Here is a 27,844-nt window from a genome sequence, read left to right on the forward strand (position 1 = left end):
AATTTCTCTTCTGCTATTTCTTCCTTACTTCCACAAATAATCAAGAATCTTATTGTTTCAGCTAATCGCCCAAATTTCTATTGTTTGATATACGCAGCGCAAACTATCACTGGTGCTGGGCATACGTGAGATAGCGATAGAATGGAAGAGGAAGGCTAGAGCTCTCCCCCCTCTTTTTTCGTGTTCCCACCTCGCCCCACTAGTAGGTGAGTGCGGTTTTTAATCCTAATTGCCAATATCAGGTACTCCCATCCCCTCAAATCCGACGTTCCTTTTTCCTTCTCATATTCATGACACAAGCTCCGGTATATCAATACCCACTTTTTAAGATGAGATTTCGTATCCGTGGACCAGGTGGACAGTCCACTGTCACTCTTGATGATAGTGCTACCGTGAACGAACTCCGAACTCAGATTGTGGATAAGACTGGACTGACAGCCTACGATGTGAAATATGGATACCCCGATCTCAAACATTTTCTGCTGGATGAGCTTCAACCAAACCAGAGGATTTCCGATATCGGGTTCAAGCTGGATGGGGAACAACTCCTGGTAACTAAGAGAGAAGTACCTCCCAGTAATGAGGGGTTAACACCCATCTCGCAAGAGCCACCCGAAAAGCCTCCGACATCACACACGTCCAGTGGCGCTATCTCAGATGATCCACCCGAAATTCCATCTCTTGAACATGCGGGTACCTTTGTCTTACGCATCATGCCTGACGACAATTCGTGTCTGTTCCGCGCTGTGGGCAGTGCTCTCATGGGTGGTATGGATGCGATGAATGAGTTGAGGTCTGTCGTCGCACAAACTATCCAACAAAATCCGGGCCTCTACTCGGAAGCGGTGCTAGAGAAGAAGCCAGACGACTATTGCCGCTGGATACAGAACGAGGATTCGTGGGGTGGAGGTATCGAACTCAGCATCCTCAGCAAGCATTTCGGTATCGAGATTTGCTCGATCGATGTACAAACGCTCCGCATTGATCGATTCAACGAAGGTCTACCAACTCGCTGTATCTTAGTTTACTCGGGTATTCATTATGATACCGTTGCGCTATCTCCGTCCGATCCTCCTCACACCCATGCGTATGCACCTCCTGAGTTTGACACCAAGGTCTTTGACGCTGCAGATCCTTTTGTGCTAGAGAAAGCGCTAGAGCTCTGTAAGGTACTGCAGAGTAAGCACTATTATACTGATACCGCAGGTTTCCGTATTCGCTGCAATACATGTGGTGGGGTTTTCATTGGAGAAAAGGGCGCCACTCAGCACGCAACGCAGACTGGCCATTACAATTTTGGGGAGGCCAGTCAAGATTAACGGTAACAGGTCAAGCGAGATGAACACTCAAATAGTACCATAGTGCCCGAATAGAATCATGAGTGATATGTACCGCCATCGGAGTACGACCGGTTGTACCATCTACACGACGTTTCTCTAAAGCCTTTTTGAACAAAGATGGAAATGCACGATGCGTGAGCGAGGCCCAAAGCAATTGCGGCGAATCTGTAGTTTACATATAGAACTAGTGACCGGGCGACCTTTTGGGACAAATGTTTCCCTAGAGCTCATTAAGAAGATATCATTATCATAAATTGTTCTGGATTTTATATCATTGCGACCTCATCAGCCTCATCATCTTTCTCCGCTTCGTCTTCCTCTACAGAGTCAGCACTATCTTCGGGATTCCCTCCCCATTCAACGTCATGTTCTATGGGGTCTGTAAAGAATTCGTGTTGTAAGGCATCTCTGGCGCTCAAGCGTTTGTATGGATCCAATTCCATGAGACCCGCCAGAAGGCGAGTTGCTTGTTTCTCGCTCTCAGTCAACTCCTCCACACAGCTGGCCCACTTTACAAGCTTCTCCCAACTATATCCTTTTTCACCAATCGTTGGAATATTCGTTTCAAATATCTGCCCATGCATAGCTGCCGCCATCTTCATGCGACGCGTCCCGAAAATACTAGCCATTTCTATCGTAGCATCAACATCGTCAGCAGAGTTGAAGAAAGGAAAGCGACGACCAAGCAAAGTCAAAAGGATTACTCCTGCCGACCACATATCTATCTTCGTCGTCTGGGATGTGCACTTGAAAAGAACTTCTGGCGCACGGAAACCCCGGGTTCCTGCCCGGTTAGCACGTCTCGATGGCCTAGAATCGTTCTTCGGGTAGCCGGCCGACAACGTCGAGGTTGAGCATTGGGTGGAGTAGTAGCTCTGTAGCAATCGACTGCGACGGACATAGCTTGGATTGGCACATAGACACGTGCCGGTATACTCGGACCCCTCGCGCTACACTCGGTGGTTAGATAATACGGCCATAATGACATTTCACTATGGGAAAGTTTCTTTATCTTCCTTTGGTTTTTTCTCCTATTTCCCCTCCTAGTTATGAACTCACCTCAGCCAGCCCAAAGTCCACCAAAACACCTTCTCGGATTTTTGGGTTATAGAGGAAATTGCTGCGGGGTCACTCGATCGTCAGCAAACTAAAACAAAACAGATCCATAAACGCGTCTTCTTACGTCGGTTTAATGTCGCGGTGGAGGATATTGTGTTTATGGACAGAGTGCAAGGCGGTAAAAAGGGACCGAAAGTAATGTCGCATATCTGCAACCAGAAACGTGCGGTATTGTATACGGAAATCAGTATGGGGAAAGAAAGGCAAGACCGCCACAACCTGATCCTGGTATCGAAAGGCTGTGATCAGAGGGCATACGGATCGACAACCCCGGAGGTCATGTAGCAGCTCAAGTTCATTTTGAATACGAAATGGACTGCTAGTCACGTATATTTTTTTTAGGGCAACATAACGAGGTTTCCGTCGCTTGGTAGGCAAGGATTGTCCACGCTCTCCCTCTACACGTCGCCTTTTTGAGGGAGGGCTCGTCCAGCTGTCGCATTGTTGGCCTTGAAACATATCCCAATCGTTCCTGTAATGATCATACAGCAGATCTTCCGCTTTGTACACGGTAGAGAAAGTGCCTATAGATTTGCGATATGTCAGCTAAGGGAAGCCAAACGCAAAACAGCAAGCAAATATGCAAATATGAATGTTGCTGTACCTTCACCAATTCTATTAACCAAGCGAAATCTATCCGAAATTCCGGGAAATGTATCCTCAAGTTTCTTCATATCCTCTTTTACTGAGTCGTCGACGTCTTCTTCGTCCTGGAGGTCTTCATCTTCATGTTCCATCACTGACGCATCGCTGTCCGTAGCTGCATCATCATCTCTTGCGTATCTAGGTCCTGCTGGCGCGCGTGGTGGTCTCGAAGGGCCCGGCTTCTGTACCTCGAAAATACCAGTAGGCGCTGGGTGGAGAGTGGACATGGTACCGCGAAGGCATAAGTCGCCAGGAGGCTTCTCGGGTTTTTATCAAAGAAGGGGATAATTGTTTGTAAAAGTTTCGTATATAGTATTAATCTGAGAAGGGCAGAAGGACAGAAGGACAGAGATATAATGGATAGCGTATGACACGAAGGATGTTTAGTTCATGGCGCGTCTGTGTGTGCGTGGAGAATATCCGATGATGCAGTGTTGCAGTTTCTACGTTTCAGAAATGGTTCATGAACAAGTACCGCGGAGCATGGAGCAAAAGTGTGCAAAAATTTCCTGATTAAGTAAGGTTATGTTTGTTGTTTACCTACTGTCTCCACGATCTACGGACTGTACCGGATATACTATGGATACATGAAATACACCACTGCGAGGTTACCTAGGCAGTATTACGGTGGCAGGAGGAAGCCTATCTGTTGGAAGTGTGATGTAATACTTTGTATCAAAGGTGTATTATTACACAACGATCCAAGAGCGCTATCTTATCACCGAAGAGGGAAAATACAAACAAAGCCTGCCGCCCGCATTGACCCTGTTTCATCCCTCCAACCCTCTTTTACCCCACGACAGCCATTATCCGTCTAACTCATTCCCACACGCTCCTCGAGGATATCCCTCGCCGTCGCTTCCACCATGGAGGACAGGGCTCAGTTCGATATCAACGAGTCACTTAAGTATTATTTGAGTGACCCGACCTCTGTTCCTACCGCTGATGCTGAACCTGAACTCTTGGAATGTGAAGCCGACCCGGACCAATTGTCCACTACATTAATTGATAACGTTCTGAACCCTATTGTCGATGCTGTAGCTGAGAACCCGGAAGGTCTAGCCAGGCCGTCCTTCTTCGACTCTTTACAGTTTTTCTTAAAGTGCGCCCGGCCCTTTGATTCATCTCCCGAACTCTTAGCTCGAAAAGAATCCTAACCTTAGCTCGAATTCTCAGACACTGCTCAATCTTGCCCATAAGGTCCCTGAGCAAGCTTCTCGACCTCATCGTGTCAGGATTATCCGTCGAAGCGGATATTGTCCATGGAGACCTCGAGTCCGACGAACCGGATGGCGTCCAACACCATAAGCATTTACTAGAAATGTATGGTTTCTTACTACAATGGGCACTTTCTGCTGTGGAGGTTAAGGCGGCAGAGCGACCTGCGGAAGCTGCTCCTGCTCGGAGAGGCGTAGGGAAGTCGGGCCGGTCGAAAGCCAGCATGAGAGATGGTCATTGGGACTGGACAGCCCAAATACAGATTTCTATGGAGACTATGTGCAAGGTCATGAAGCTCAAGCTCAGCAGGATATTTTTGACTACATCAGACCGCGACACATTCATTAATCTCTTTACACGTTCGATCTATCTCATCCTCGAGAGTGAGCAGCGAGTAAAAAGTATGACTATTCGCATGCACGCCTTCAAAGTTCTATGTATTGCGGTCAAACATCATGGCCATGCTTTTGGTGAGTGCTCATGATGATTTGGTTTGCCTCAACGGAGTTGACCCATAATGAAGGCGCCCAGACATCTATCGTACAAAGCTTAACATACTTTGAGCATCTGTCCGAGCCTATGGCCGAATTTTTGCACATCCTTGCCGAGCAATATGATTATCCTCAACTGTCAGATGAGATACTAAAGTATTAAACTCATACACTGGAACTGCTCGGATGACAACTAACACGTAACAGGGAGCTTGGAAATAAGGAGTTTAATTCCAATGATACACGTGGGCCAAAGTCGGTATCTGCGTTCATCGTAAAGCTTTCTGAGCTTGCCCCGCGGTTGATCATAAAACAAATGACACTCTTGGCCAAGCAGCTTGACAGCGAAGTACTACCATCTTACTCTTTCTATCTGGGTGATGACATCTGACTGAGCCACAGTCTTATACCCTTCGTTGTGCGGTGATCGAGGTTTGCGGGAACCTTATTGCTGACCTTAGTCGGCAAGAAGAGCGCAGCGACAATTACAAGACCCAGATTAATGCATTCTTCGATGTGCTCGAGGAACGTTTCCTAGATATTAACCCCTACTGTCGGTGCCGTGCCATCCAAGTGTATATGAGGATTTGCGATTTGGATCAGAAGTTCCCAAAAAGGCGGCAGGCAGTTGCAGAGCTGGCGGCGAGAAGTCTGGAAGACAAGAGTAGCAACGTACGACGAAACGCAATCAAATTACTCTCCAAGCTGGTGTCCACTCACCCATTCAGTATCATGCATGGTGGACAGCTCTCCTATAAAGAGTGGATGGCCAGGCTTGATGCTGTTGATGCCGAACTGAATTCCCTCCGCCCCCCTGAGACACCAGGTTTCGACGGTGGCGAGGCCTCACATGTTGATAGCGAGCTCTTAGATGATGCAACGCAGATGCCAGACGAATCTCCTTCTAAAGCCCCGCGCATGACTGAGGAAGAGAAGGCCGCAGCGGTGAAAAGGGCCGCTGAGCAAGCCGCAACATCTGAACTACTAGCACGGCTTCAGTTGACTAGAAAATACTACAACGAAGCCATTCGGTTTATTGAGGTTCTGCATACTGCCTCTGGAGTTGTCACACAACTGCTGTCGTCTAGGAATAAGAGTGAGGCTATAGAAGCCATGGACTTTTTTGTTGTGCTTGACGCATACAAGGTGGAAACATCCCGTAGTGGAATTCGACGAATGCTCCGACTTATTTGGACAAAAGGCAACAGCGACGAAGGAAAAGGTGTACAAACCCATCTCATTGACTGTTACAAAGGTCTTTTTTTCGAAGCGCCAGATTCCTTTAGCCCCAACGATGCGGCAAATTACGTTGCTCGGAACATGATCAGTCTGACATTTGGCTCTACGCCCGCTGAGCTGACATGTCTTGAGCAATTGTTAAGTACTATGATGAAGGCCGGTCATATCTCAGATGCAGTCATTGCGAAGTTGTGGCAGGTATATGGTGTTCAAAGGAAGGAGATCTCGAAAACCCAACGCCGGGGCGCTATCATCGTCCTTGGCATGCTTGCTCTGGCTGATCCCGATGTGGTTATCAAAGAGATTGAGGCAATGCTGCGGATTGGTCTCGGGAGTCTGGGAATGGCAGACCTTGTTCTTGCGAGATATACATGCATTGCCCTGAGACGGATGGTGCCGGGTCGACAGGCGAAGTCCAAAGAAGTCGGTATTCCCAAATTAACTAATGACCACGCGATTCTCACCCAACTCGCGGCCATTGTCGAGATCGTGTCTGACAATAAAGAATGGTATGGTGTGGCAGAGCAAGCTATTAGTGCCATATACGCACTGTCTAAACATCCAGATGTTTTATGCTCTGATATTCTCAAGCGAAAGACCAGGTCTGTCTTCCAGCCACAAACACAACGCTCTTCTTCACAAGGTACTAGCGATGGGGACGAGAAACGTCCCGGGACAGCTTCGACAGACAACCCGACCACCAGAAAGCCGTCATCCGCTGTACTCTCCCAACTGCTTTTCGTTGTTGGACATATTGCAATCAAACAAATAGTACACCTCGAGTTGTGCGAGCTTGACTTCAAGCGCCGCAAGGCGGAACAGGAGAAAAACAAAGCATCTACTGCAGCACCCCAAATGAACAAAGACCCCACCGAAGGCGATGAGCTTGATCTTATCGGTGGAACAACGGAAGATGACTTTACAGATGCCATGGCCCACATCCGTGAGCGAGAACTGCTCTACGGTGATAAGTCTCTCTTGTCCAACTTTGGCCCGTTGGTTACCGAAATTTGCGCCAACAGCAACATATACCCTGACCGTAACCTTCAGGCTGCAGCAACTTTGTGTATGGCCAAATTAATGTGTGTCTCGGCGGAGTACTGCGAGAAAAACCTCCCTCTCCTAATCACTGTTATGGAACGTTCCGAAGACCCAATCGTTCGTAGCAATGCAGTAATCACGCTTGGTGATATGGCAGTGTGTTTCAATCATCTTATTGACGAGAACACAGACTTCCTATACCGCAGGCTCAATGATGACGATGTCTCTGTCAAGCGCACATGCCTCATGACTCTAACTTTTCTCATCTTAGCAGGCCAGGTCAAAGTCAAGGGCCAATTAGGCGAGATGGCCAAGTGCTTGGAAGATAACGACAAGAGAATTGCTGATTTGGCGCGCATGTTCTTCACGGAGCTAGCTAGCAAGGATAACGCAGTGTACAATCACTTCGTTGATATGTTCAGTCTCTTGAGTGCAGAGCGGAACCTTGAAGAGGCTTCATTGAGGCGTATTGTCAGGTTCTTAATCGGATTCATCGAAAAAGTGAGTACTTCAAGTATACTCGTCTTTCCCATGCACGGCTTCTAATCTTGTTTGTGGCTTTGCAGGAGAAACATGCCCGGCAACTGGCTGATAAGTTGGCTGCTCGACTTCCACGGTGCGAGACCGAGCGGCAATGGAATGATGTAGCCTACGCCTTGTCGCTGCTGCCCCATAAGAATGAAGAGATAACGAAGATAGTGAGTGGGGGGTTTAACAAAGTAGTCACTGCCAGTACCTAAGTCAACCATATCATTCAACCCGTCAATTGGTGTCCTTAGCGGTTCAAGGTGGCGCAACGGCGAACATGGATTTGGCAGTTATGAGCAATTTAAGAAACTAATAGGTGGTCCTATGTGAGCAATACATTGAGTTTATGATTACTCTAATCTCTCTTTATCGTTTGGGTGGCTATTGTGGTCGTATTCATTTTCTGTCCCCTTGCTGAATGTATTTTCAGTTAACCTAGGTCATAATCAAATGCAATTCCAGCTGATTCTACCTATATATAAGCTTATATAACGGTTATGCCTTCTGTGATTTTTTTTTTGTTCATTTACAGGTAGGTAGTAGCGCGCTCGCTTTCGTCATAACTCATCTCATGGTCAATATCGACCCAAGCTTAGACTTGACATGCGGGGGAAACGAACAAGATTCTTGGCTCTACGTATGTTCACCCGTGCTTCTAGAAGTTTCAATCTACTCGGGGCACTAATGCAATACCACAGCAATAAATAAAGAGAACAATGTACGGACTCAGAAAATCATCAGGAAGCAAGAAAGCTCCAAATGTAATTTGTAATGGTAGATCAAGGGCTGTTTCGTAGCCTCTCGTCTTATACGTCAAGTTCATGTATGTATGTACAGTCACAACCAGAAGAGTAGTAAATCTATGCACCTTTTGTTTCACTTTCTTCCAAGCTGTAGTCACCATTATAGAGCCCCTTAAGAGCCTTGCGCCCATCTTCAGTCAACTCTGGTTTGCCCAAGGGAGTAACAGCGTCCGTGAAGAACCGAGGTTGCCATGTCTCATTCTTTGCCTGTCTCTCAGCAGCCCTTTGCCGCTGCCTCTCTTCAATATTTTGTTTGCACCTGGTGGCCTGGCTATACTTTTTATCTACTATCGCCTCGGTAACGCTGGACCAAAATTTGCGAGACTCATTGGACAATTGACTCCCCTCAGGAGGCACACTCTTGGTGGCTGGGAAAAGAGGGGCGATATCGATTAGAAGCTGAGGCTCACCTGTCCCAGCCAAGGTGAAGTAGACTTGCCCGTGCCATGACCCGCTAATTTTGGCAAGAATATCGCTCTCTGGCACATCTTTAATTTTTGTCGTGGTGTCCATGTCGGGATCATATCGAAAGACCACTCCTTCAACCCTGTTTTGAGCTCGGCCAATCCAGCCATCTTCCAGGTATTGTAGAATCACTTTGATGCGTGTTTTGGGGCAAGTTACGTAGCACGTATCTGATACGGTTATGGCCAGTGCACCCCTCAACAGGCCACCCAGATGGGCAGCAGGGTGGGTCAGCTGATACTCCTCGTTATCTCTCGGGGCGATTCTGACAAATATTCCCAGATTGTGTTGCCCAGGGGCAACGCGAATGCTTGTGCCTGTAAATTTGGCGCTAATTTGGTCAAAGCCACGTGCTGAAACCCCTCGTTGCGGGCAGTCGATGAAAAATGCGGATACTGGTGGATGGTGAGATGTCTGTTCAGTCAGGTAGCATACTTTGACCGCTTCAGCATTGCCGTCCTTCGCGGCGGAGATTCCAGTTGCTATCCCGGGCTTAGAATGTACCTGTACTTCTGGGAGGGTAGCATCGACATCCCAAGTAGCCTGGAATTTTGTGTGTATATGTTAGTCAATATTCAAGCAGACATATAAATACTTCGTAGAGAAGTCAAACTCACTCTGAAAAATTCGCCGAGGGTAGAATTATATGGCTTGCACGGCTTGCCCTTGATGTATTTCTATGATAACTTTCAGTGTACTGGTCTCTCAGAACAACAGAAGTATCGCGGAGAGATGTACCAAGTCCTTTGTGAACCAAAACCTTAAGATCTCAAGCGTCCGGCCCAGCGGATCGTCTGACTGACCAATGCTGTGACTCTCCCGTCAGAAAACGAGCCCTGGTGAAAGATTGGCTATCTTGCTGACCTTGCAAAGGTCTCTGGTCTATCCAAGTAGTTCCAGTATTCTGCCAAATCCCCCACCTAGTCAGTGATCATTTCGTTAAGTGGGCACCAGCGTAGCTTCATGGCGACAACCTACCTAGATTGGGCGTCGGCTCTAGAAGATGGGCAGGTAATGAAAAGCGAACAGAGGCGATATCAGCGACCCCAATAAACCTATAGAGCCACAGCGCCATCAAATCAGTATGGATCGACCAGAAATATGAAAAAACGAGACCGCCATCTACACATACTTCTTCAAAATAGAAAGGAAGGTCTTCAGCTTGGAGGAGTCGTCGGGAGTGTTTTCTGGAGCATCCGATGCTGTCGCGGGAGACATAGCGAGATCTAGCTTTTAGATGGCTGAAACAGACAGAATTTGTGAGTAGGCAAATGTATGGCTGGGGAGAACAGCGATATAAAAAAAAAAGATGGGCAGAATTGGTGTGGCGACCAAATGCAAGGAAGGGATTGATTGCCTTTTGCTCCCCCGCTACGAAAAAGGATGGTTATCAGGATAAGCAACCAGCTAAAGTCTCAATCCACGGAGAGCGAAGAAGAAGGAGAAGAAGCGAAGAAGAAAAGAACAAAAAGAAAGAGACCCCTAAATCAGACTCCGGGCTGTGACAAAACGGGGGTGAAAGTTCTATGTTGACGACTTTCTCTAGAGGCGGTGACGTTCTGTATTTTCTTTTGGTTGCCTTGACCGTACGTCACCGACACATGATTAATCTTTTGGGGTTATTACTAGTAGTACTGCAGTACACTTTGTATGTATCTTAAGAAGTACTACGTACACCGTTACGGTATTTCACGGACGTAACAAAAAGAAGAATGAGGGAGAGAAGCTCCCAGGGGCATTACCTTATAATAAGATCATTTGCACCAAGCGGTAATCATAGAGAGCTATTCTGTTCTGAGTGATCTGGCTGCCAAATCAGCTGTCAGGGATAAGTAGCAGCTATCACCATATAAGTATCTCACAGTGCAAGCAGGACATTTGTCGTATATACGTACGGAGTACAACGAAGTCCTTGAGTAACTCAGGAATAGTTTTAGAGTTTCATAGTTGTCTTTACATTAATACAATCAATGGAAGAGATTAGATGACAACCAATCGGCGCATCACGAGGTCCTCCCAGTCAGCGAACCACTTTGTTTTCCATGGGTTCCATTTCCTTCTTCCGTTTTAATCTAACTACTCCAGGCGTGTTGCTGAATTGGTACCTACTTAGTAACGAATTTGGTCTTTTTCTGTTCTGGCTCACCTTTTCATTTAACATCATATTATACCATTACCAGTATACGGTTGTCGACAGTATCTTTCTCCAGTACGGAATACAGGAAAGACACACCCACATGGAACATTTTGCCTCCTCCCCCAACCCCTCGCCGTATCATACCTCCCCCATTGGTATTAAACTCTCAATCACCCCTTTGCGGGCCAAAAATCGCACCCATGTTCTTATAGCTGGCCCGTAATCGTACCTCCTCCCCGCCGCATAGTCGTCATCCGCCCGCTGGGTTTGCTGCTCGTCTCGAATCGCAGCTCGTAACGCCTGCTGTTCATTGCACAGCTTTTGTTGGAAATCGACGATTTCTTGCGCGGAGAACAAATTGTACCTCTCCAATACCACCGGAACAATTGCCTGGTCGATAGACTCCCTTGTCATATCAAAGGACTTATCCGGCCCCAGAATAGTGTTCTCAAGGATGCGGCTTGCAAACGGCAATTCTGAGTGGGCCACTGCAGGAGCTTGGGTAGTTAAGCGCTGATTAAGCAGCTCCAGACACTTTATATTGACGGCTAGTTTGCCAATAAGGTCTACAAGCGGGTCCCTAACGAGACTGAGGATTGAGAATTCAATCTGATCTTCTTCATATTCAGTCATCCTGGTAATAAGGTGCGGTTTTACCAATCCCAACCAATCCTCATTGGGGGTACAAGGTCCTGTGACTCACGTCAGCGATCTGTATCGTAGGCTTCTCATGCCGCCCTTCACATACCGAGTGCCTGGGGCTGGCGTTCCAGGCCATCGAACTTCCAGACTTTCCCCAGCGCAGGGACAAACGCGATAAAGTGGAACCCTGCGTCCATTTCAGTTTCATCATGATTGCCCTTACTGGAACGAGAACGCCTAGATGTCGCCTCATTTTTTAATTGGAGATCTGAATTGAGCATGTCCATCTTCCTATACTAAGGTCAGATACACTCCTCGTGGCGGAAAGAAATGACCAAAGGCTTGTTAGCAAAGTCCAACCTTGCAAATGAATTATGTATTCGTTTGACAAAATCAAAGTTACTGATCGCATCTCCCCTAAGCGCAGGAGTAAATGGCATCGTAAAGTCCTTGAAATGCTGTAGGTTATCCCCGAGCTCGAGGCCCTCTATATTGTTGACAATATTTAGTAGGGCCACACTAGCGCAAGCATTGCTAGTGGTCTGGATTGGAACTATCAGCAATGAGTTCCTCAGTGGCGTTAGAAGAACGGTGGAGGCAATGAGTCGAACCGACCTGATTTGCAAACCAAAGCCCTTCTGGGCAGCTCGCTTCTTGCTTCTCGGGATCATCTTCCCGCCAACGAAACAGGAAAATCAAACCATAGACGGGCTTGCTATGAGGCCGAAGGTGCTTCGGTTAGTAGAAAACGGTGCACCATGTTCAATATTCCTTACTTTAAGAATGCCATCATCTCTTCATCTAATGATACAACTTCTTGCACTTTGACGCCTTTCACCCCGAACTCTCGCAGCATCACATTGAAAAGAGCCTTAGAGAGGGTTAGCACCAACAGGGAAACTGATTACCAATAAAAACAATTACAGGCTCTGACTCCAGCTCACAAAAGCCATTCCACTTTTCCTTCTCCTGCGCCGTTGCTGGCCGACATGGGTCATTGGCGGAGTTATCCAATTGGTTGACCATAGTTGGCTGTCTACTCAACCGTCGTCGTTTAACACGCAAAGTCATGTGTCATGCACCCTCCGTTTTCACAATGTCCTAGAGAGTATTGATATGTAAAGATTCGAAAGGTCGTAGATGCAATCCAAAAATGAAGTGCGGGGGTCTGGAATATGCTAGATATATTACCATTAGCTAGGCTAGGTTATCGTAAAAGAAGCGTTTCTATACTGCCCGCCGTCATATAAGAGGGGCGGTTAGTAAGGAGAGAACTTAGGTTATGAAGGGATCAAGACGACTAGATAGCTAAAGGACACGACGAGATAAGCCAACAACCAGTGGCGCCAATAAAATAAGAAAAAGAAAAGAAAGGGAAAATGGTGCTTGTGAAACTTAACACCGCCGAGGACAACATGCGTCTATAGCTGACAGCTTAAAGTCGTCAAGTACTCCAGACGGGAGGCTAGCGTTTGATCCTACCTTAGTTTTAGTGTACTAAACTACCTATATGTAGGCCTGACCGCCCATACCGTTGGTTCCGTACCCCCATTGGCTGAAGCTACCTCGGACGCGACTCCACGCGTTGAAAGAATATTGCCGGACTGTCGTTCTTGCACAGTGACATTTTTTCCTTCCTTCCTTCTTCTTTCTCTTCTTATTTGCGCTTTAGCCGACTTAGCGCTTCAAGTCGGGTTCGACATCGAATTTCAGTGGGTGGTGACGGGTAAAAGAAGGTCTTTGTACGGAATCTGTACCTAACACAAGGTATCACAAAAGTGCAAGGACCTGGCCTTCCCAGACCGGCTAAGAGAGAGGACCTCTTTTCTACTGGAGGTACGCTTGTATCGACGCTTGGACCTATAATAGAAAGTTAGTTGGTTGTGCATTCACAGGTATGCTAACTGATTGTATAGGTGATATCAGTAGACCGTGGGTGCCCCGCGATCACAGCATGCCATGAATGACACTCCCCGACTTCGGTCTGCTTTCCCTCAGACGCCCCAAACGTCGCAGAAATCGCGAGCCTTCTACACCTCCCCATCCAGATCTAAACAGCGCGATGCAGGACTCCGACAGTCTCCCTCAGAGGCGTTGCCGACAGCCCGAGATGCAAGTTTGCCACTTATCCCAGTTGAGCTGATAGATGCGCCATCGCAACGACTCTATATAGTGGCTTTTTATGTCGCGCTCAACGCCTGGCGGCTGTATGAATCTTGGAAAGCTTCGGATGATTTAGATGCGACCTGGTTATTTCTGAAGTGGGCTTGTATTGATGGAGTGTTCCTTTTTGGACTTCAGGCCTTGCGCATACCCTGGCTAGAATGGGCTTTTCCTACAACCCTTGCGATTTTCCTGATACACGTAGTTGGCAATGTATTCCTCATGTTTCGCATCCCGGTATGTGGAGGCTTCCCCCTAACAAATGGCTAGGCTTACTAACTTTGACTAGATCCCAGTTGGTGCCTGGGTATCAGGAATAGTCAAACTGGCCTACGATAGAGAGTTGTCGATCTCAGAACGGAGTGTTAAGCCAGGTGATATCATTCATAATGCATCACTCATACTGGGAAAACAAATAGTTCATATACTGCCTGAAGGGTGCGATTCCCACAAATCCTTGCTATTTGGCCCAAAGTATTAATGATCTTAGATCTGCTGTGTTGAACCCAGACCAGACACCTCTCTGTATAGATTCAGAGAAGACCACTATCAATCTGCCCATTCGAATTAACCAGACAGACCCTATCTTGATAGAGTTATTCCGCTTGGATTTTACTAGCGGCGGCAATGAAACGATAACGATATCCTCGAAGCAGCTGAAACAGATGAAACGTCAAGCAGGCAAGAAAAATCAGGGCTCTGGCACTGATTTGCACCTTGACCTTCTACTTCCTATTCGGCGGCCGGGTATATACCGTCTCCAAAGGGTAGTAGATGAGTCCAATCTTGACGTTCGTATGCGAAGGTCTGATGCACTTGTTGTATCATGTCCTCGGGCATCGATTAAAAGCTCCCACACCCATAAGTGTAGAGGCGAGTTGTCTAATTTGGTCCTGACGGTCGAGGGCACACCGCCGCTGAAGATCAAATACAGCAGACAAGTGAATCGTCGTGACCGGGGCTTCTCTTTTCAAAACATCCAACCAGATTACTTACGGTCACCGTTACTAGGCCAGAGGAATATTGGTACCCTTTTCAATTCGCAAGAGCCGGACGTTGCTTGGGCCCAGAGCCAAAATATTGAAGTACCGTTGAATGAGTCACTGAACATCGGTGGGGAGTGGCTTTATGCTATTGAAGAAGTACATGACGGCTGTGGCAACGTTGCCAATTATACAGCATTTTTTAATGAGGTCGATCGACTGCCTACAAAATTCTTGTCCCAGTGGCATCAATTCTCTGTCCATGAAAGGCCCCGTTTATCTTTGTCTGGATGCAATGATCAGCATTTCATAGAAGTTGCACGAGGGGACAGTGTGGATCTGCCCGTCAAGTTTCACCAGTCGGGTCAAGGGTATGACAAAGATGGGCCTTTTTCTATCGTATATTCTTTCAACAACAATCAAGAGACTGCTGGCAATATGCCTGGTAGAGTCCGAGAACTGTCTTTGAAGAATCTGGGCCAAAAACCTCAGATAAAAGATCCAGGATGGTACGTTTTGGATGCTATTTCTAGTCAATTTTGCTCAGGCGAGATTCTGGAACCATCGTCCTGTTATCTGCATAACCCTCCCGAACCTGAGCTGGCAGTCAGATATGAAAAGATTTTTGACAAATGCGCAAACAACCCGGTCGGCTTGTTGGTCGATTTAGACTTCACTGGATCCCCACCGTTCCGGCTTCGGTACGTCGTTGAACATTCCAAAGGCATTGAGACCAAGACCCAGTTGATTGAGGGGTTGCGGACTCAGCTGGACCTCACTCCTTCTGAAGCGGGCTTGTACCGCTATCGTTTCCTAGATATTGCAGACACAGTGTACGCTCCACGACCTCTCAAAGACAAGGCCCCCGTTCTAGAGCAACACGTTAAACCTCCTGCTTCTGCTCATTTCCTTGGGCCTAGAGAGGTGCGGAAGGCTTGCTTCGGTGAGCCTGTGTCTGTTGATGTAGCCTTGCTTGGTGAAGCGCCATGGACTTTGCAGTACGAACTTGTTCATAATGGCAAGAAAACCAAGTACGTTTTGGAAACAGAGAATGAGGTGTCAAGCATCGTGACCGAAAAGCTCGTCAGTGGCGGTGAATACAACCTTGTTTTAACGAGTGTCAAAGACCGGTCAAACTGCAAACGAATTCTGAAGGATAGTATCCAGATCGACGCTCGACCAAAACCGCCACATGTATCTTTTGGGGAGATCGAGAAAAGTAGGAAATATTCGGCCTTACAGGGCTCTAAAGTCGATATTCCCCTCAGATTGAGTGGTGAGCGACCATGGACTTTGAAGTACAAAACAAGCCACGATTCTCTAGTCGTTGAGAAGACGTTATGGCAGGAGAATAGCGCTTTGACTGTGGGACACGAGGGGCGTTATGAACTCCTCGAAGTGACTGATGCTTCCTGTCCTGGATCTGTTGACCAAGCCGCTAAGATATTCGAGGTTTCCTGGATACCTCGCCCGCGTATTACTGCTGTGGACGGTTCTCCTGTAAGAGCAGGCGGGCACAAAGAGAAGCGCGATGTTTGCCAAGGAGAAAATGACAATCTCGAGCTTCGATTGTCAGGTAGTCCGCCATACAGTATTAAATACGAACAACAACGCAAGACTACTCGTGGTTCGCCATCTGTTCGACTGCAGAATCTGAGGACAGTTCTTCATGCGGCTTCCATGGAAATGGATACCTCGGAGGCTGGACTGTACACGTACACGTTTACGGAAATCGGTGACAATCTCTACGACCATGACCCCAGAAGCAACCCGGTGGTTGTGACACAGAAGGTGAACCCTTTACCATCGGCGCGATTTGATGCTCCTGGCCGAATCTACGGTTTCTGCAAGGAGGATGTCAGCGGCGAAGAATTGATTCCCATCACTTTGGATGGCGTCCCGCCTTTCTCCCTTGAAATATCCATAAAACATCATTCGAAAGCAAAGCCGGAACTTGTGTCAATCTCAAATATCGTTTCAAATAGACACATGCTTCCCATACCACGGCGTCATCTAGACCTAGGCCAGCATGTTGTCAGCATTCACAAGGTCAGAGACGCACGTGGATGCCAGCGGGCCACCGAAAATGATGCCTCATCCGTGAGGGTTGCAGTCTCCGACGTGCCTACCGTAATCCCTCTCGAATCCAAGGCCGACTATTGCGTTGGTGAGCGGCTTTCTTTCTCACTTTCAGGGCATGCACCATTTGAGGTATTCTATACATTTGATGGGGTTGCTAGAAAAGCTACTTCCCGGACGACGAATTTCCGTCGCATCGCAGAGAGACCTGGTGTATTCACCATCACCGCCGTAAGCGATGGTGCCAGTGGCAAATGCAAAGCGCACAAAAACGTAACCAAAACCATCCACGAGATGCCAAGTGTTAGAATCAGCAGAGGCCAGACCTCTGTTGTTGATATACACGAAGGTGGAGAAGCCGAGCTTCACTTTGAATTCTGGGGGACGCCTCCATTTGAGTTCACGTGCGTTTTCTCTCTTCCCTTTCTTACCCACCACTAAACATTTGAGTACTAATTGTCTTTTAGATATATCCGTAGCTCAATCGCCCGAAGGGGGAAGAGGGCGGAAATACTTGACATTAAGCATGACATTTCTTACGAACATTTCAAGACCATTAAAACCTCGGACGAAGGAACTTACGAGGTTGTGGCGATTAAGGACAAGTTTTGCTCGGTTTCATCTCAGACACATCTAGAGAAGTCCGAAAAACCAACTGTGCCATAGGTTAAAAACAAAGAATGATACGTGGTGTAAAATTATATGCTACTGGCGTTCGTCTCCTTTCCATGTTTTACGCTTGTTTCACCCTTTTGTACGTTCACGCGTGTTGTTCACCTCGCCCCTGCTTGTTTAGATCTCAAATGCTTGCATTGCAAAGACGCTCTTAATATTGTACACATGAGAATATACCGACAATTTATAAGAGCTCTACTCCGTGCCAAAAACTTCGATGCTATCGACTAGACCATGTCCTAACCTCGATATTTCGTTGAGGATAGCATCCCGATTGATCATAACTTCGCCATCTTCTTTTTTAGTACCATCCAATATCGATGGGGATGACGAGTATGTCAATTTCAGGCTCCAGTTCTTCGGTTTGGTTGTCTGTGGGTTCCAGAGCCCTGCAAGCACATCACAATGTTCATCACCATGGAAGAAGAGGATATTTGGGCTGAAACAAGCCTGCAAATCGCGGACAAAGGACTTCACAACTTTGAGTTGAGCTGTTTGGGCTTTATTATCGAGCTCATTCAAGTTCTTGTACTTTAATAATGACGTTGGTCGATCATGCAAGCTTTTCAAGCGCAAATTGATAATGAAATCATAAGGTGCCAACGATGTATGGAATAAGTCGGAAACATCAAGGGTAGGCCCATTTTCCCGTACCAACTTTACAGCCCCCTTCGCCAACATAGACATCCGAGCTGCGACTACCTTCGGAGGCATTTCGTAATGTGTCCAGGTTACTCCGTCGGGATCTATGTCGGAAGCCACAAACAAAGCAACAGTATTCATTGCAGGGTCGATGCTTCGCCATCCCGAAAAGCGAGTACGTACTGCTTTGATAGTATCCTGATCAAGCTCTCCGCACAAATCGACAATTAATGGATCTTGCTGCCAGTCCCAGCGCGAAAGGAAATGGAGAGTCCTTAGAAAGCCGACCATAACACTTGAAGGAGTATCCCAGGGGTATGGTTGAGTGAAAACCCGAGCCACCACCAACTCGATTACTTCTTCATTGACATGGCCAGTAAACAGATGACAGTTAAACCAATGTTTGACGAGTCGGATTGTAGGTGACAATAAGGGAAACCTGGTGCATAGGGTACGAATTGCTTGGGTCAGACGAGGAGATTGGATGAAAAGTCGCTTATACGCCGATAGGGTGTATGCAGCTTCTTGCTTTACTTGCAGGCTCGCCCCTTTCTCCTTCAGCTGGCGTTCCAGCAATAACTGCTCCCGATCATGATGAATCCTTAGCCGGAAGATCACTCCTGACGTGTGGGATATGTCCAAAAAAGCGTTGTTTAGCGTCCGGTTTGATTCGTTCTCTAGGCCAACTTTACATGACGAAGCGGCTGCAGATGACACCAAGGAGTCACCTATCTTAATTAAGAATGCCACTTTTGTCATCTGGATAGCCACTAAATCATCCGGCCACCTCGAGGAACTTTCGAACTGGAGAACAATATCCACCGGATCGCGAATGAGGCCAGAAGCACTCTGGACACGAAGAGCGGAGTATCGACTAAGGGGGCTAGCCAAAGCCAGCTGCCTAACAGTCAACGGCACTTCATCCATTCTTTGAAAAGACCTCTCCAAAGAGTTAAAAGCATCAGTGACCAACTGGAATGCAGGGTTGGAATACAAGAATATTCCATTCCCGCTATTGCGCAGTTTTTCATCGAATTCGTCGCCGATATAACCGATCTCATCTTCTTCATAATTGAAATGACGACGGAGGATGTACACCAAAAGTTGATATACTATAGAGGGAGAGGGCGGCTGGTCAGACCAGACTAAGCTCTCTCGAATAGTACCGTCTCTGAAACGTCTTAACTCGGCCTTTTCCCCCCAGAAAGACCGAAAAGTTTCAGCTTCTTCTTTCTGTTCGGCGAATGGGCCATGATCAACGACTCGCATAGCATTTTCAGGATTCAAGTTGAGCCCAACATGAATGGCTGCACTCGCTGCTTTGCGCGAGAATTTTCTTTCCACAGACCAAGGTTCGGCGCCATGGCTGAACAGGTAAATAAGATTCACTCTGTCGCCCAATGCTTTCTTGAGAACCTCATAAATGGCATTGTGATTATGAATGGTTCGAAGAACAGTGCCTGACTCAGAAATTGGCAGTGTGATGAGTCGATCAAACCTAAGCATAGGTTCGTTCACTTTATAAATGAAGACTTTGTCGAAGTTATCATCACGAGACTCGTTCAATATCCTGAGAGTAATATTTGCTTCATGACGAAGGAGTGAATAGGACCACGGCGACATTTTGTAAAGTATGTTCAACCCTCTTTTCCCATCGTACACCATAGGCGTGCCGGTAGGGGAAGAAATATCAGAGGCGAAAAGTAGGAGCGGAGTTAGCAAATTCCTTCCTGCAAGAAACTGAATGGTCCCTTTGAATAGCTGGTAGCTACTGTACGATTTTAGAAGTATTGGCTTGCCGTTGAAGCCACCTCCTTCAAATAAAAGAGACATCAAAACGGTCCACTCGAATCCTCCAAACCCGCCTTGTTGGAAAGAAGATCCGAATCCGCGCTGACGGAGCCATATCCGTCCAAGAATACAAGCATCCCTAAAAGAATCACATATTTGGGCTGTCGAGTGCAGGAGTTTGTGAAAGGGTGCCACTGTAGCTTCGGAACGAAGAGCTGCATTGTAAAAAGGAGTCGGCGCACGAGGTTCGGGCTGGTCGGGTGAACCTTGACGCACGTTATTCTTCATAGGAAGAGTACGAACAATGGGAAACAAAGTGTCTTCAATCGCGGTGAAAATGCGGATCTGCGATCTCATGGATTGAGATCCATTCTTAGCCGAGTCAGTAGGTTCTAGAAGAATAAGCGGGCGAAGACTATCTCCATCCTGCTGTGCAAACTTGATATCAAAGTCCAGATTTTCAACATCTTTAATTCCAGCAGCAAGGCATGCGATATAGTATGCCCTCTTGTGGAAGAACCGATAATTGACATAATCCTTCTCCTGGAAAACGCTGCTCGGCATCGTCACTGCCAAATCGACTGTGTAAGGCTCAGAAGCTCTGACCCCTGTCCTAAGAACAAAACTCCCTACCACATTAACATTCGTTGGCTTGCTATATGACACAGTGTACTTTGTATCTTTCCCTGGACGTGGCTCGGGGTATGGAACGAGAATGCCATGTGTGCTGCGGAATTCCTTCTCGGCTTCAACAGCTGGTTTCGGGGGTCTTTCGGGAATGTTATCGATGACTTCCTTCAGCCTATGAAGAGTATCCTGAAGCTTTGACACATGCTTGTCGTAGTTTGGTCTTGATTCAGTGAGAAGTTCGTCTAACTGCAACTTGAAGAGATTAGACTTGTAGACACCGCTAGCCAACGCAAGCTCCGCAGAGCGATCACTCTTTTTGCGTCTTATCAAACCGTCCATACTTGAAGACTCATTCCTAGCCATCTTTAAGAGACCATTCAAGTTTGAAGCATTTGATTGCCCGGCTCTCTGTGTTATTTGCGGAGATGGGCTGAGCTTTCTCCTCTTCGCTGTATGAGCCGACATGCTGAAAGATACAAAATGGGAATGTGTGAACGATATAAAGCGGACTATCTAGAGAGGGGGAGGAAAAGAAGAAGGAAGAGGATATGCTTCCAGTGTTTGCGGATAAAGAAAGCGAAACTAACTGAGTGTCTGTGATATAGTGTGTAAGTTTTAGTTCTTTTTTTTTTTCTCTTTTTCTTTTCCTTTTTTTTTCCCTGGAATGATAACGGCAAGGTACAATACGCATCGAGCTCCGATACATGATCATGTGATATGAAACTTAATCACCATACAGTTGGGGTAATTGAAATTTGGAACATCTCGCAATAGTGGCTCATGTATCAATGTTACCACCTAAAATATATTTTCTATAGTAAAAAATATTGTATAAAAAGTAGGCATTTGAACAGATAATAGGATATAGAGAGATTCCATTCTACTGGTAAAAAAACCTATATAGGCGGGCGGTAGGCGGGTGTTACGGAACACACCCCTCTATTTTTGCGTATGTACGCTAATGTAAATTTGAAAGATAATTTTGATGCTTAAGGCTAAACAACATTTGCTTTAGGTCAGCATCTTACAGCTTTAAACTAATCATATTTATTACTAACTCTGCAGCAGGTATGGCATTTTCAAACTTACACTAGTGCATTTTATTTATCAAATATCAAGGTAGGTGTACTAATACAGAGATACCAGTGAACATATGAGGATGTACCGCTCTCCAGTACGGAGTACAGGTATTTCTATCCTATTTTCGGTATATCAACTTGTATGCCTTAGGTTACTATAGACATCCCTGAATGTTTGTGTTAAATCCTTATTACTAGTATATACTAATACTAAAAATTGAAAGCTTGAATAAAAAGTATAACCAGGTACTTAGGTTGGTATCTCTTATATGTAACTATCTATATTTGTAAAATTGTACTATTCAGGCGGTGAGCTTCTCCTACGAGAAATCAACCAGTTCTCTAGAGGACAAGAGATGGTCCATCAGAAAGGGATATCATTGGCCAGCTTCTTTTAGACATCGCCGAAGTCGCTCGTGGGGTGGGTACCTACTAGTAGTAGTGATTCATACCAGAAGGCTTCCGTGGCCATGAAACATTCTTGACATCTGTTTCTCATATCGTCCCGTTGTTTCCTTCTCGTCACAGTGGCCTTAATCGTCTGAGAAAGACTTTTTACCCCTTAAATCTTCGATCAATCTCCGCGCTCATAATGCTTCAGGACATCGGGGGCCCTGTACCTCCTAATACTGACCATGTATGTTTGACCCCGCGGCCTTTCCCCTACCCCGGCTAGCCTCTGCCGTTCTTAAAAGTCAAGTACTCCATCATGAGTATTCATGAATGAAATAACCCTTCCACGATGCCTAGACCTACGCACAAAATGTCTCATATGACTGATAGAAGCAAAGGCAGTCAGTGTATCGCTTCCAACATGGAAAGCAAATGTCGGTTATGAAGAAGGAGAGCCGTGGGTTATGAGTAAGATGCAATGCGGTTATCCTCGATTCTTCGTGCACCCGACGATTCAAGAACTTGCGAAAGAGATCGTGCAATGCTACGGAAATCCCAACACAGAGTCTGCCATGTTGTTTCCTTCCGCCAAAACTGCGCATATTTGTCGTTCATTTATCTTGTCAAAATCATCTGCAGACGACTCGCATAGCGTGCGGGTTGTAGATTTTGTCCCTTCTCCACGTACAAAAGCCGAGTCAGCAAACATCACTTCGTTTTTGTCAAGTGTGATATATCCAAAAGAACTTGGATCAATCGCGAAGCAAGTATGGCAGCATACGGGCAACGGTGTATCAAGCCGTCGAGGTGAATTTTGTCACAGTGCATTGAGGGACGGGTTCCTTGTGGAAAAGCAATCCACTATGACAGAAACTGTAGCCCAGCGGATATGTAAAGGTCCGCGAAGATACCAGGGAAAAGACACGGTAAATGGTTCTTTTCGGGCAGGTGGGATACATCCCTCACCGACAGACTCGCCGATGGTCACGGACGGTGTACGGGATGGGCGAGAACATATCCAATTTATCGAGGAGCGTTTTGGCCGGAATTTGAACACCTCCCTAGCAGACCAAGCAAAAAGAGCTGTGCGCAGACGTATAGCAGGTGTCCTAAAAGCGGATGTGGAATTGATTGAGGCCCTCAAAAAGACGTCTGGGGAGGGAAGAGTAGCAGGGTTAACAGAATCTGATGTGTTCCTTTTCCCCACTGGTATGAGCTCGATTTTCAACTCCCATCAGATGTTGTTAGCCGCTAGGGGAGCCATGAAAAGCATATGTTTTGGTTTTCCTTACATTGACACGCTGAAAACTCTTGAGAAATGGGGGCCCGGTTGTTTATTCTATGGAAATGGCTCGTCCGAGGACATAGACGACTTAGAGGCGCGGTTAGACTCTGGGGAAAAATTCCTCGCAGTCTTCACCGAGTTCCCTGGCAATCCATTGCTGAAGTCCCCAGATCTCAAACGCATCCGTTCTCTCTCAGATAAATACGATTTTGCAGTGGTTGTGGACGAGACCGTGGGGAATTTCCTCAACATCAATGTGCTGCCATATGCCGATATTGTGGTCAGCAGTCTAACAAAGATCTTCAGCGGAGACAGTAATGTCATGGGGGGTAGTGCTGTGCTCAATCCACATGGACGCTACTATTCATCTCTCAAAGACACTTTTGCCCGCGACTATGAGGATAATCTTTGGGCTGAAGACGCAATTTTCTTGGAGAGGAATAGCCGTGATTTTGTGTCAAGGATCGAGAAGATCAATAGCACCACCGAAGAGATTACAGAAATGTTGAAGGGCTCATCACTTGGTATGTGTTCTTCCATCTTTCCAGTTTTAATAGCATGCGTCTGACTTGGGATATAGTGAAAAACGTCTTCTACCCCAAATGCAACCCTTCAAGACCCTTATACGAAGCCTTTCGCCACTCCAACGGTGGCTATGGGGGTCTTTTCTCAGTTACTTTCTACTCAACCGCCCAAGCTGTTGCTTTCTTTGATCACCTGGAAGTCCTCAAGGGCCCCAGTCTCGGTACCAATTTTACTTTGAGGTTAGTAGTAGCGCACGAATTCTTCAGCCTGGAGGAAATTGTGTTAACCTGAAAACTCAGTTCTCCCTACACTTTATTAGCCCACTACGGTGAGTTAGGTTGGGTATGTCGATGTCATTCTTTCAGTTCTCCTCCCTATTGTCTCCCCGTCCATCTCTAATACTCCTACCTAGGCAAGCTCTTTTGGTGTAGAATTTGACCTAGTAAGGATAAGCGTTGGCTTGGAGGATGTGTCTGATCTCCGCTATCGGTTTCAGCGGGCATTGGAGGCCGTGGCAAAGGTCAAGACGTAGAGAGGGGGCAATAACTCACTACCAGTATCCTTCCAAGCTGCAATTACTAAGCTCTCGGTAAGGCATGAATAATGCTTCAGGTAAATCCAATGAGAAAGGGGGTCAGTGGTCCTGTCACTTTCGACCGAAATGGAAACATGCAATGCCTAAGGCACTGAGTTCGCAGCCAGGACAAGGACGTCATGTTTGAAAGACGTTTACTAGCATCATTCCTAGCATGCTAGTAGATAATAGTCAATCCACTGGGACTGCATCTTAAACCCTCTTTGCGTACGTTTATCCATGTTTCATTTTGCCTGGTTTAAGGAGGAACACCTACACTTCACATAGTCCCCACGAGGTCAATGTACATAAAACTATCTTGGGTTGATTGGGCAACTAGCGTGAGAAGGACAATGGACCTGATCTAGTGATAATGAAGCTATCTGCGAGAAATCGATATATTAAGTAGGTTGACGTTAGGTCTTGATCCCTGAACGCTACGCGAGGAGATCGTTCTGCGTATAGGTAGTTAAATAGATAGATAGCTAACCCCCTTCGTTATATATGTATAATATACATAGAGAGAGTATTTAGGACCGTAAAGCCCAGTATAATGACACTACGTAAAGATCCTATCTTTACAACCAATGTCATCGACCACACTTGATTGATACCTGGACTATCTTACGCAACCGATTTCTTATTACCAGTTTCCGCGGGCAGCTATCACAATGTTTCTAAGTTGAACCCACCGCCGAGATTGATATTTGGTAGCTTCGATTTTTCTAAAAGCTGCTTGTTCACATTGCAGCCTACATAATTCAAAGTTTCCCGTCGACAAAAGCAACAGCGGGAGTCACTGGAGAGTCAAAGGCGACTACCAGTACTTGACCTGCATCATCCGTTATTATACGCCTGCGGTTCCAACACAGCTGCATAGAGCCTATGTCGGTTTGTACTTCTTTCCTCGTTTGAAATTCAGAGTAACTCATCCTAGATTAGCTCACGGTCGATGATATGGCTATCAAACTGGCTTGTTAGTTTTTCGGATCTCGTACGCGAAACATCCATGGTCCGAAGCCATAAAGTTCACTCACGGATTTGCCGAAGTAAGCATTAAGACATCCGAACAGCGTGAATACCTTAGTAGCTGATTGAGAGGATTCTGCAAGTCCTCTTTGCATTGCATTAATTGTTAGAATGGACTCCCATGATCTGTCTATACGGCTCCACGCACACGCACAACGACACATCCTGGCTACCTGTTAGAAAAGCAGGTTGTGGAGTTACTGGGGTATGCTCTGAGAATTAAGCAACCGAGGGGAGCCATTCCAATATATATATATATGTTTTAGGGAAGGAGTAAAAAAGATAATTGGTGTGAGTAGTAAAGGTATATCTGAAGTTATCGTTTACTAATAGTCTATAACAATAGCTGAGCCATGTAGAGCCTATTACAAGAAAGAAGATGATTCGACTAGATACCTAATAATTATTCACCTGATGTTCACGTTGGGGTTTAATTCAATGATGACCCAAAAGATAGCCTCAATGAACTGGCCTAGAATCAAAGTTACTTGAATTCCAATCAAGACGCCAACAGACGCCCCTGCGTACATTGGGTTCGTCGCCTTATGTCAAGTCAAAGGCTTTCTAATGACACCACCTTGAGAATGAACTTTATTTCTGGTCATATATGGAGTACAACTTATATACTCTATATATACACGGTATATTGATACCTAGGTCGGACTTTATGCATATGTACTCCTTGCTGCCAGTACATACAGTACATACTCCCCGGTAATATTTTCATGGGACGTACGGAGTACAGTATAATACAAACAACTATGTTGATGTACTCCAGACATACTTCATTGCCTTGTGTTATTGGCTTTAGCAGTGGTAGAGTACCTGACTGAAACGTCTCGTAATTACGCTACATGAATATCCATCTCGTAAGTTACTACTCAATTAGGCTAGGCTATACTAATCCAGATCAACCCTCGTCACGGGACTTACTGCTTAGAGGAAAAAGTTAATGTTCGAATCTCCAAAAGTGTTTATCCCTTGGGAAGGCCGTCCGAACCTGGCTTCAACGCGACTAGAAACTAATGCTATAGATTTAACTAGCGACAGTATGTTCTCAGGCAATTCCACCTATTATGCTCACCCATGACGTTCTTCATCTAAAACTTAGTTGCTAACACTCGTTCTCCGTGGTTCCAGTTTATCCTGGATTGAAATCAACCGACACCGGTGATCTAGGGCTCTTTTAGCATAACTTCAACAAATCCGAAGTCCTAGATAGGAAGTGAAAAGAAAATGGCAACTTGTCTTACTGCCCCCAAACGGCCGTTTCTAGCCCTGCCGTCATTTGTTCCGTCTTCGTGTCCGTCGATCACTTTGCAAACACGCCGGCATCAATCCTCGTATAGGCGGACGAAACAACGCCTACGTGTCAAACCAGATGCGTCGTTTGGTGTTTCGTCCACCCAATTTCATGATCAAATCATTCACAACCCGCCTTCGAGCGCCCCCTCGGTATACCATACACCCACGAAATTCCTCCCTCTCGATGATGTTCGGAGAACCCTTCGTGGCGCTTCCATGAACAATGGAAATTCTGCTCAACTACCCTCTGTTTTCAAAACATCCGTGGAGAAGAGATATCATTTGAATCCTTCAGACATAGAGGAGATCCGCAGACTGCGATTAAGCGACCCGATGACTTGGAGCCGTTGGAAACTGGCTAAGCGCTTTGACTGCTCTCCAATGTTCATTGCTATGGTATGTGAAGCTGGCCCACAAAAGAAAGAAATACAGAAACAAGTCTTGGAAGCGGTACAATCAAGATGGGGTACAAAACGTCGGATGGCCAGAGAAGACCGACAATTGCGAAAAGAATCCTGGGGAAGAGATGAATGAGGGAGGAGCGTTCCATCTTGATCTAGCTCTAGCCAGTTGATCTTGCTTTGGTTGCTCGGAGAGTCAAATTGATTCGACGCTTGCTGTATCTCTTGTCCATGGCCTATGGGAAGCTCACATATGCTGTATCAAAACTTGTATTCTAGCTCTAGCGTTACTGTATTGGATTCCATATTGTATCCACTATGTTACAACCTCATCGGGTTCCAATAATTCTTCCTTAGGTACGGAGTACTCCGTATCTACTAGTGATACGAGATAGTACAGCGTCGCTTATCTGCGGCATAGAGGTCGCGTGGTGCCTTTTAGCGCTTCAATTATTAAATTGTTAGGTAAACGTCCCCTCCCAACCAGCAAATCGTGTCACTTCGATTTTCTTCCGCACGCACCCAAATGCCCCTCCTCCGTCGCGTCGCAACGTCACTGAGGGAATATAAGCCTAGTTTATCTTCCTCGGTTTCCACTAAAAAATATTGGACACCATATCTC

At 46.3% G+C, this 27,844-nt stretch overlaps 9 protein-coding genes across 9 annotated transcripts; 5 read left to right on the forward strand and 4 right to left on the reverse strand.

The window, feature by feature from the left end:
- Window positions 1-290: 290 nt before the first annotated feature.
- On the forward strand, window positions 291-1,319 carry AO090020000027 (ubiquitin-specific protease OTU1; the record flags this gene model as incomplete). The annotated part of the gene is made up of 1 exon (XM_001824355.3): window positions 291-1,319. The coding sequence occupies one exon, from the start codon at window positions 291-293 to the stop codon at window positions 1,317-1,319; it is 1,029 nt and encodes a 342-aa protein (XP_001824407.3).
- A 287-nt stretch (window positions 1,320-1,606) lies between these two features.
- AO090020000026 (serine/threonine protein kinase CDC7) lies at window positions 1,607-3,331 on the reverse strand (the record flags this gene model as incomplete). Its single annotated transcript, XM_001824354.3, has 4 exons — window positions 1,607-2,290; window positions 2,400-2,460; window positions 2,524-2,983; window positions 3,064-3,331. The coding sequence occupies 4 exons, from the start codon at window positions 3,329-3,331 to the stop codon at window positions 1,607-1,609; spliced, it is 1,473 nt and encodes a 490-aa protein (XP_001824406.1).
- A 639-nt stretch (window positions 3,332-3,970) lies between these two features.
- AO090020000025 (condensin subunit YCS4) lies at window positions 3,971-7,833 on the forward strand (the record flags this gene model as incomplete). Its single annotated transcript, XM_023238187.1, has 6 exons — window positions 3,971-4,206; window positions 4,254-4,792; window positions 4,846-4,969; window positions 5,021-5,162; window positions 5,216-7,594; window positions 7,660-7,833. The coding sequence occupies 6 exons, from the start codon at window positions 3,971-3,973 to the stop codon at window positions 7,831-7,833; spliced, it is 3,594 nt and encodes a 1,197-aa protein (XP_023092671.1).
- Window positions 7,834-8,481: 648 nt separating this feature from the next.
- AO090020000024 (putative oxysterol binding protein (Orp8)) lies at window positions 8,482-10,107 on the reverse strand (the record flags this gene model as incomplete). Its single annotated transcript, XM_001824352.3, has 6 exons — window positions 8,482-9,432; window positions 9,507-9,566; window positions 9,628-9,697; window positions 9,754-9,793; window positions 9,868-9,944; window positions 10,022-10,107. 6 exons carry the CDS (start codon window positions 10,105-10,107, stop codon window positions 8,482-8,484), a joined length of 1,284 nt encoding a protein of 427 aa, XP_001824404.1.
- A 1,057-nt stretch (window positions 10,108-11,164) lies between these two features.
- Window positions 11,165-12,739, reverse strand: AO090020000022 (ubiquitin C-terminal hydrolase 37; the record flags this gene model as incomplete). Its single annotated transcript, XM_023238189.1, has 4 exons — window positions 11,165-11,718; window positions 11,775-11,959; window positions 12,029-12,221; window positions 12,562-12,739. The coding sequence occupies 4 exons, from the start codon at window positions 12,737-12,739 to the stop codon at window positions 11,165-11,167; spliced, it is 1,110 nt and encodes a 369-aa protein (XP_023092670.1).
- Window positions 12,740-13,627: 888 nt separating this feature from the next.
- On the forward strand, window positions 13,628-17,559 carry AO090020000021 (putative nuclear envelope pore membrane protein; the record flags this gene model as incomplete). The annotated part of the gene is made up of 4 exons (XM_023238190.1): window positions 13,628-14,068; window positions 14,121-14,269; window positions 14,322-17,297; window positions 17,361-17,559. The coding sequence occupies 4 exons, from the start codon at window positions 13,628-13,630 to the stop codon at window positions 17,557-17,559; spliced, it is 3,765 nt and encodes a 1,254-aa protein (XP_023092669.1).
- Window positions 17,560-17,763: 204 nt separating this feature from the next.
- On the reverse strand, window positions 17,764-21,096 carry AO090020000020 (rRNA-processing protein UTP22; the record flags this gene model as incomplete). The annotated part of the gene is made up of 1 exon (XM_001824349.3): window positions 17,764-21,096. The coding sequence occupies one exon, from the start codon at window positions 21,094-21,096 to the stop codon at window positions 17,764-17,766; it is 3,333 nt and encodes a 1,110-aa protein (XP_001824401.3).
- A 1,579-nt stretch (window positions 21,097-22,675) lies between these two features.
- Window positions 22,676-24,445, forward strand: AO090020000019 (cystathionine gamma-synthase; the record flags this gene model as incomplete). The annotated part of the gene is made up of 4 exons (XM_001824348.3): window positions 22,676-23,912; window positions 23,969-24,152; window positions 24,213-24,255; window positions 24,326-24,445. The coding sequence occupies 4 exons, from the start codon at window positions 22,676-22,678 to the stop codon at window positions 24,443-24,445; spliced, it is 1,584 nt and encodes a 527-aa protein (XP_001824400.3).
- Window positions 24,446-26,752: 2,307 nt separating this feature from the next.
- AO090020000016 (mitochondrial 54S ribosomal protein mL58) lies at window positions 26,753-27,355 on the forward strand (the record flags this gene model as incomplete). Its single annotated transcript, XM_001824347.3, has 1 exon — window positions 26,753-27,355. The coding sequence occupies one exon, from the start codon at window positions 26,753-26,755 to the stop codon at window positions 27,353-27,355; it is 603 nt and encodes a 200-aa protein (XP_001824399.1).
- Window positions 27,356-27,844: the final 489 nt, after the last annotated feature.

This window comes from Aspergillus oryzae, chromosome 6 (assembly GCF_000184455.2).
Source record: "Aspergillus oryzae RIB40 DNA, chromosome 6".
In the NCBI taxonomy this organism is placed as follows: domain Eukaryota; kingdom Fungi; phylum Ascomycota; class Eurotiomycetes; order Eurotiales; family Aspergillaceae; genus Aspergillus; species Aspergillus oryzae.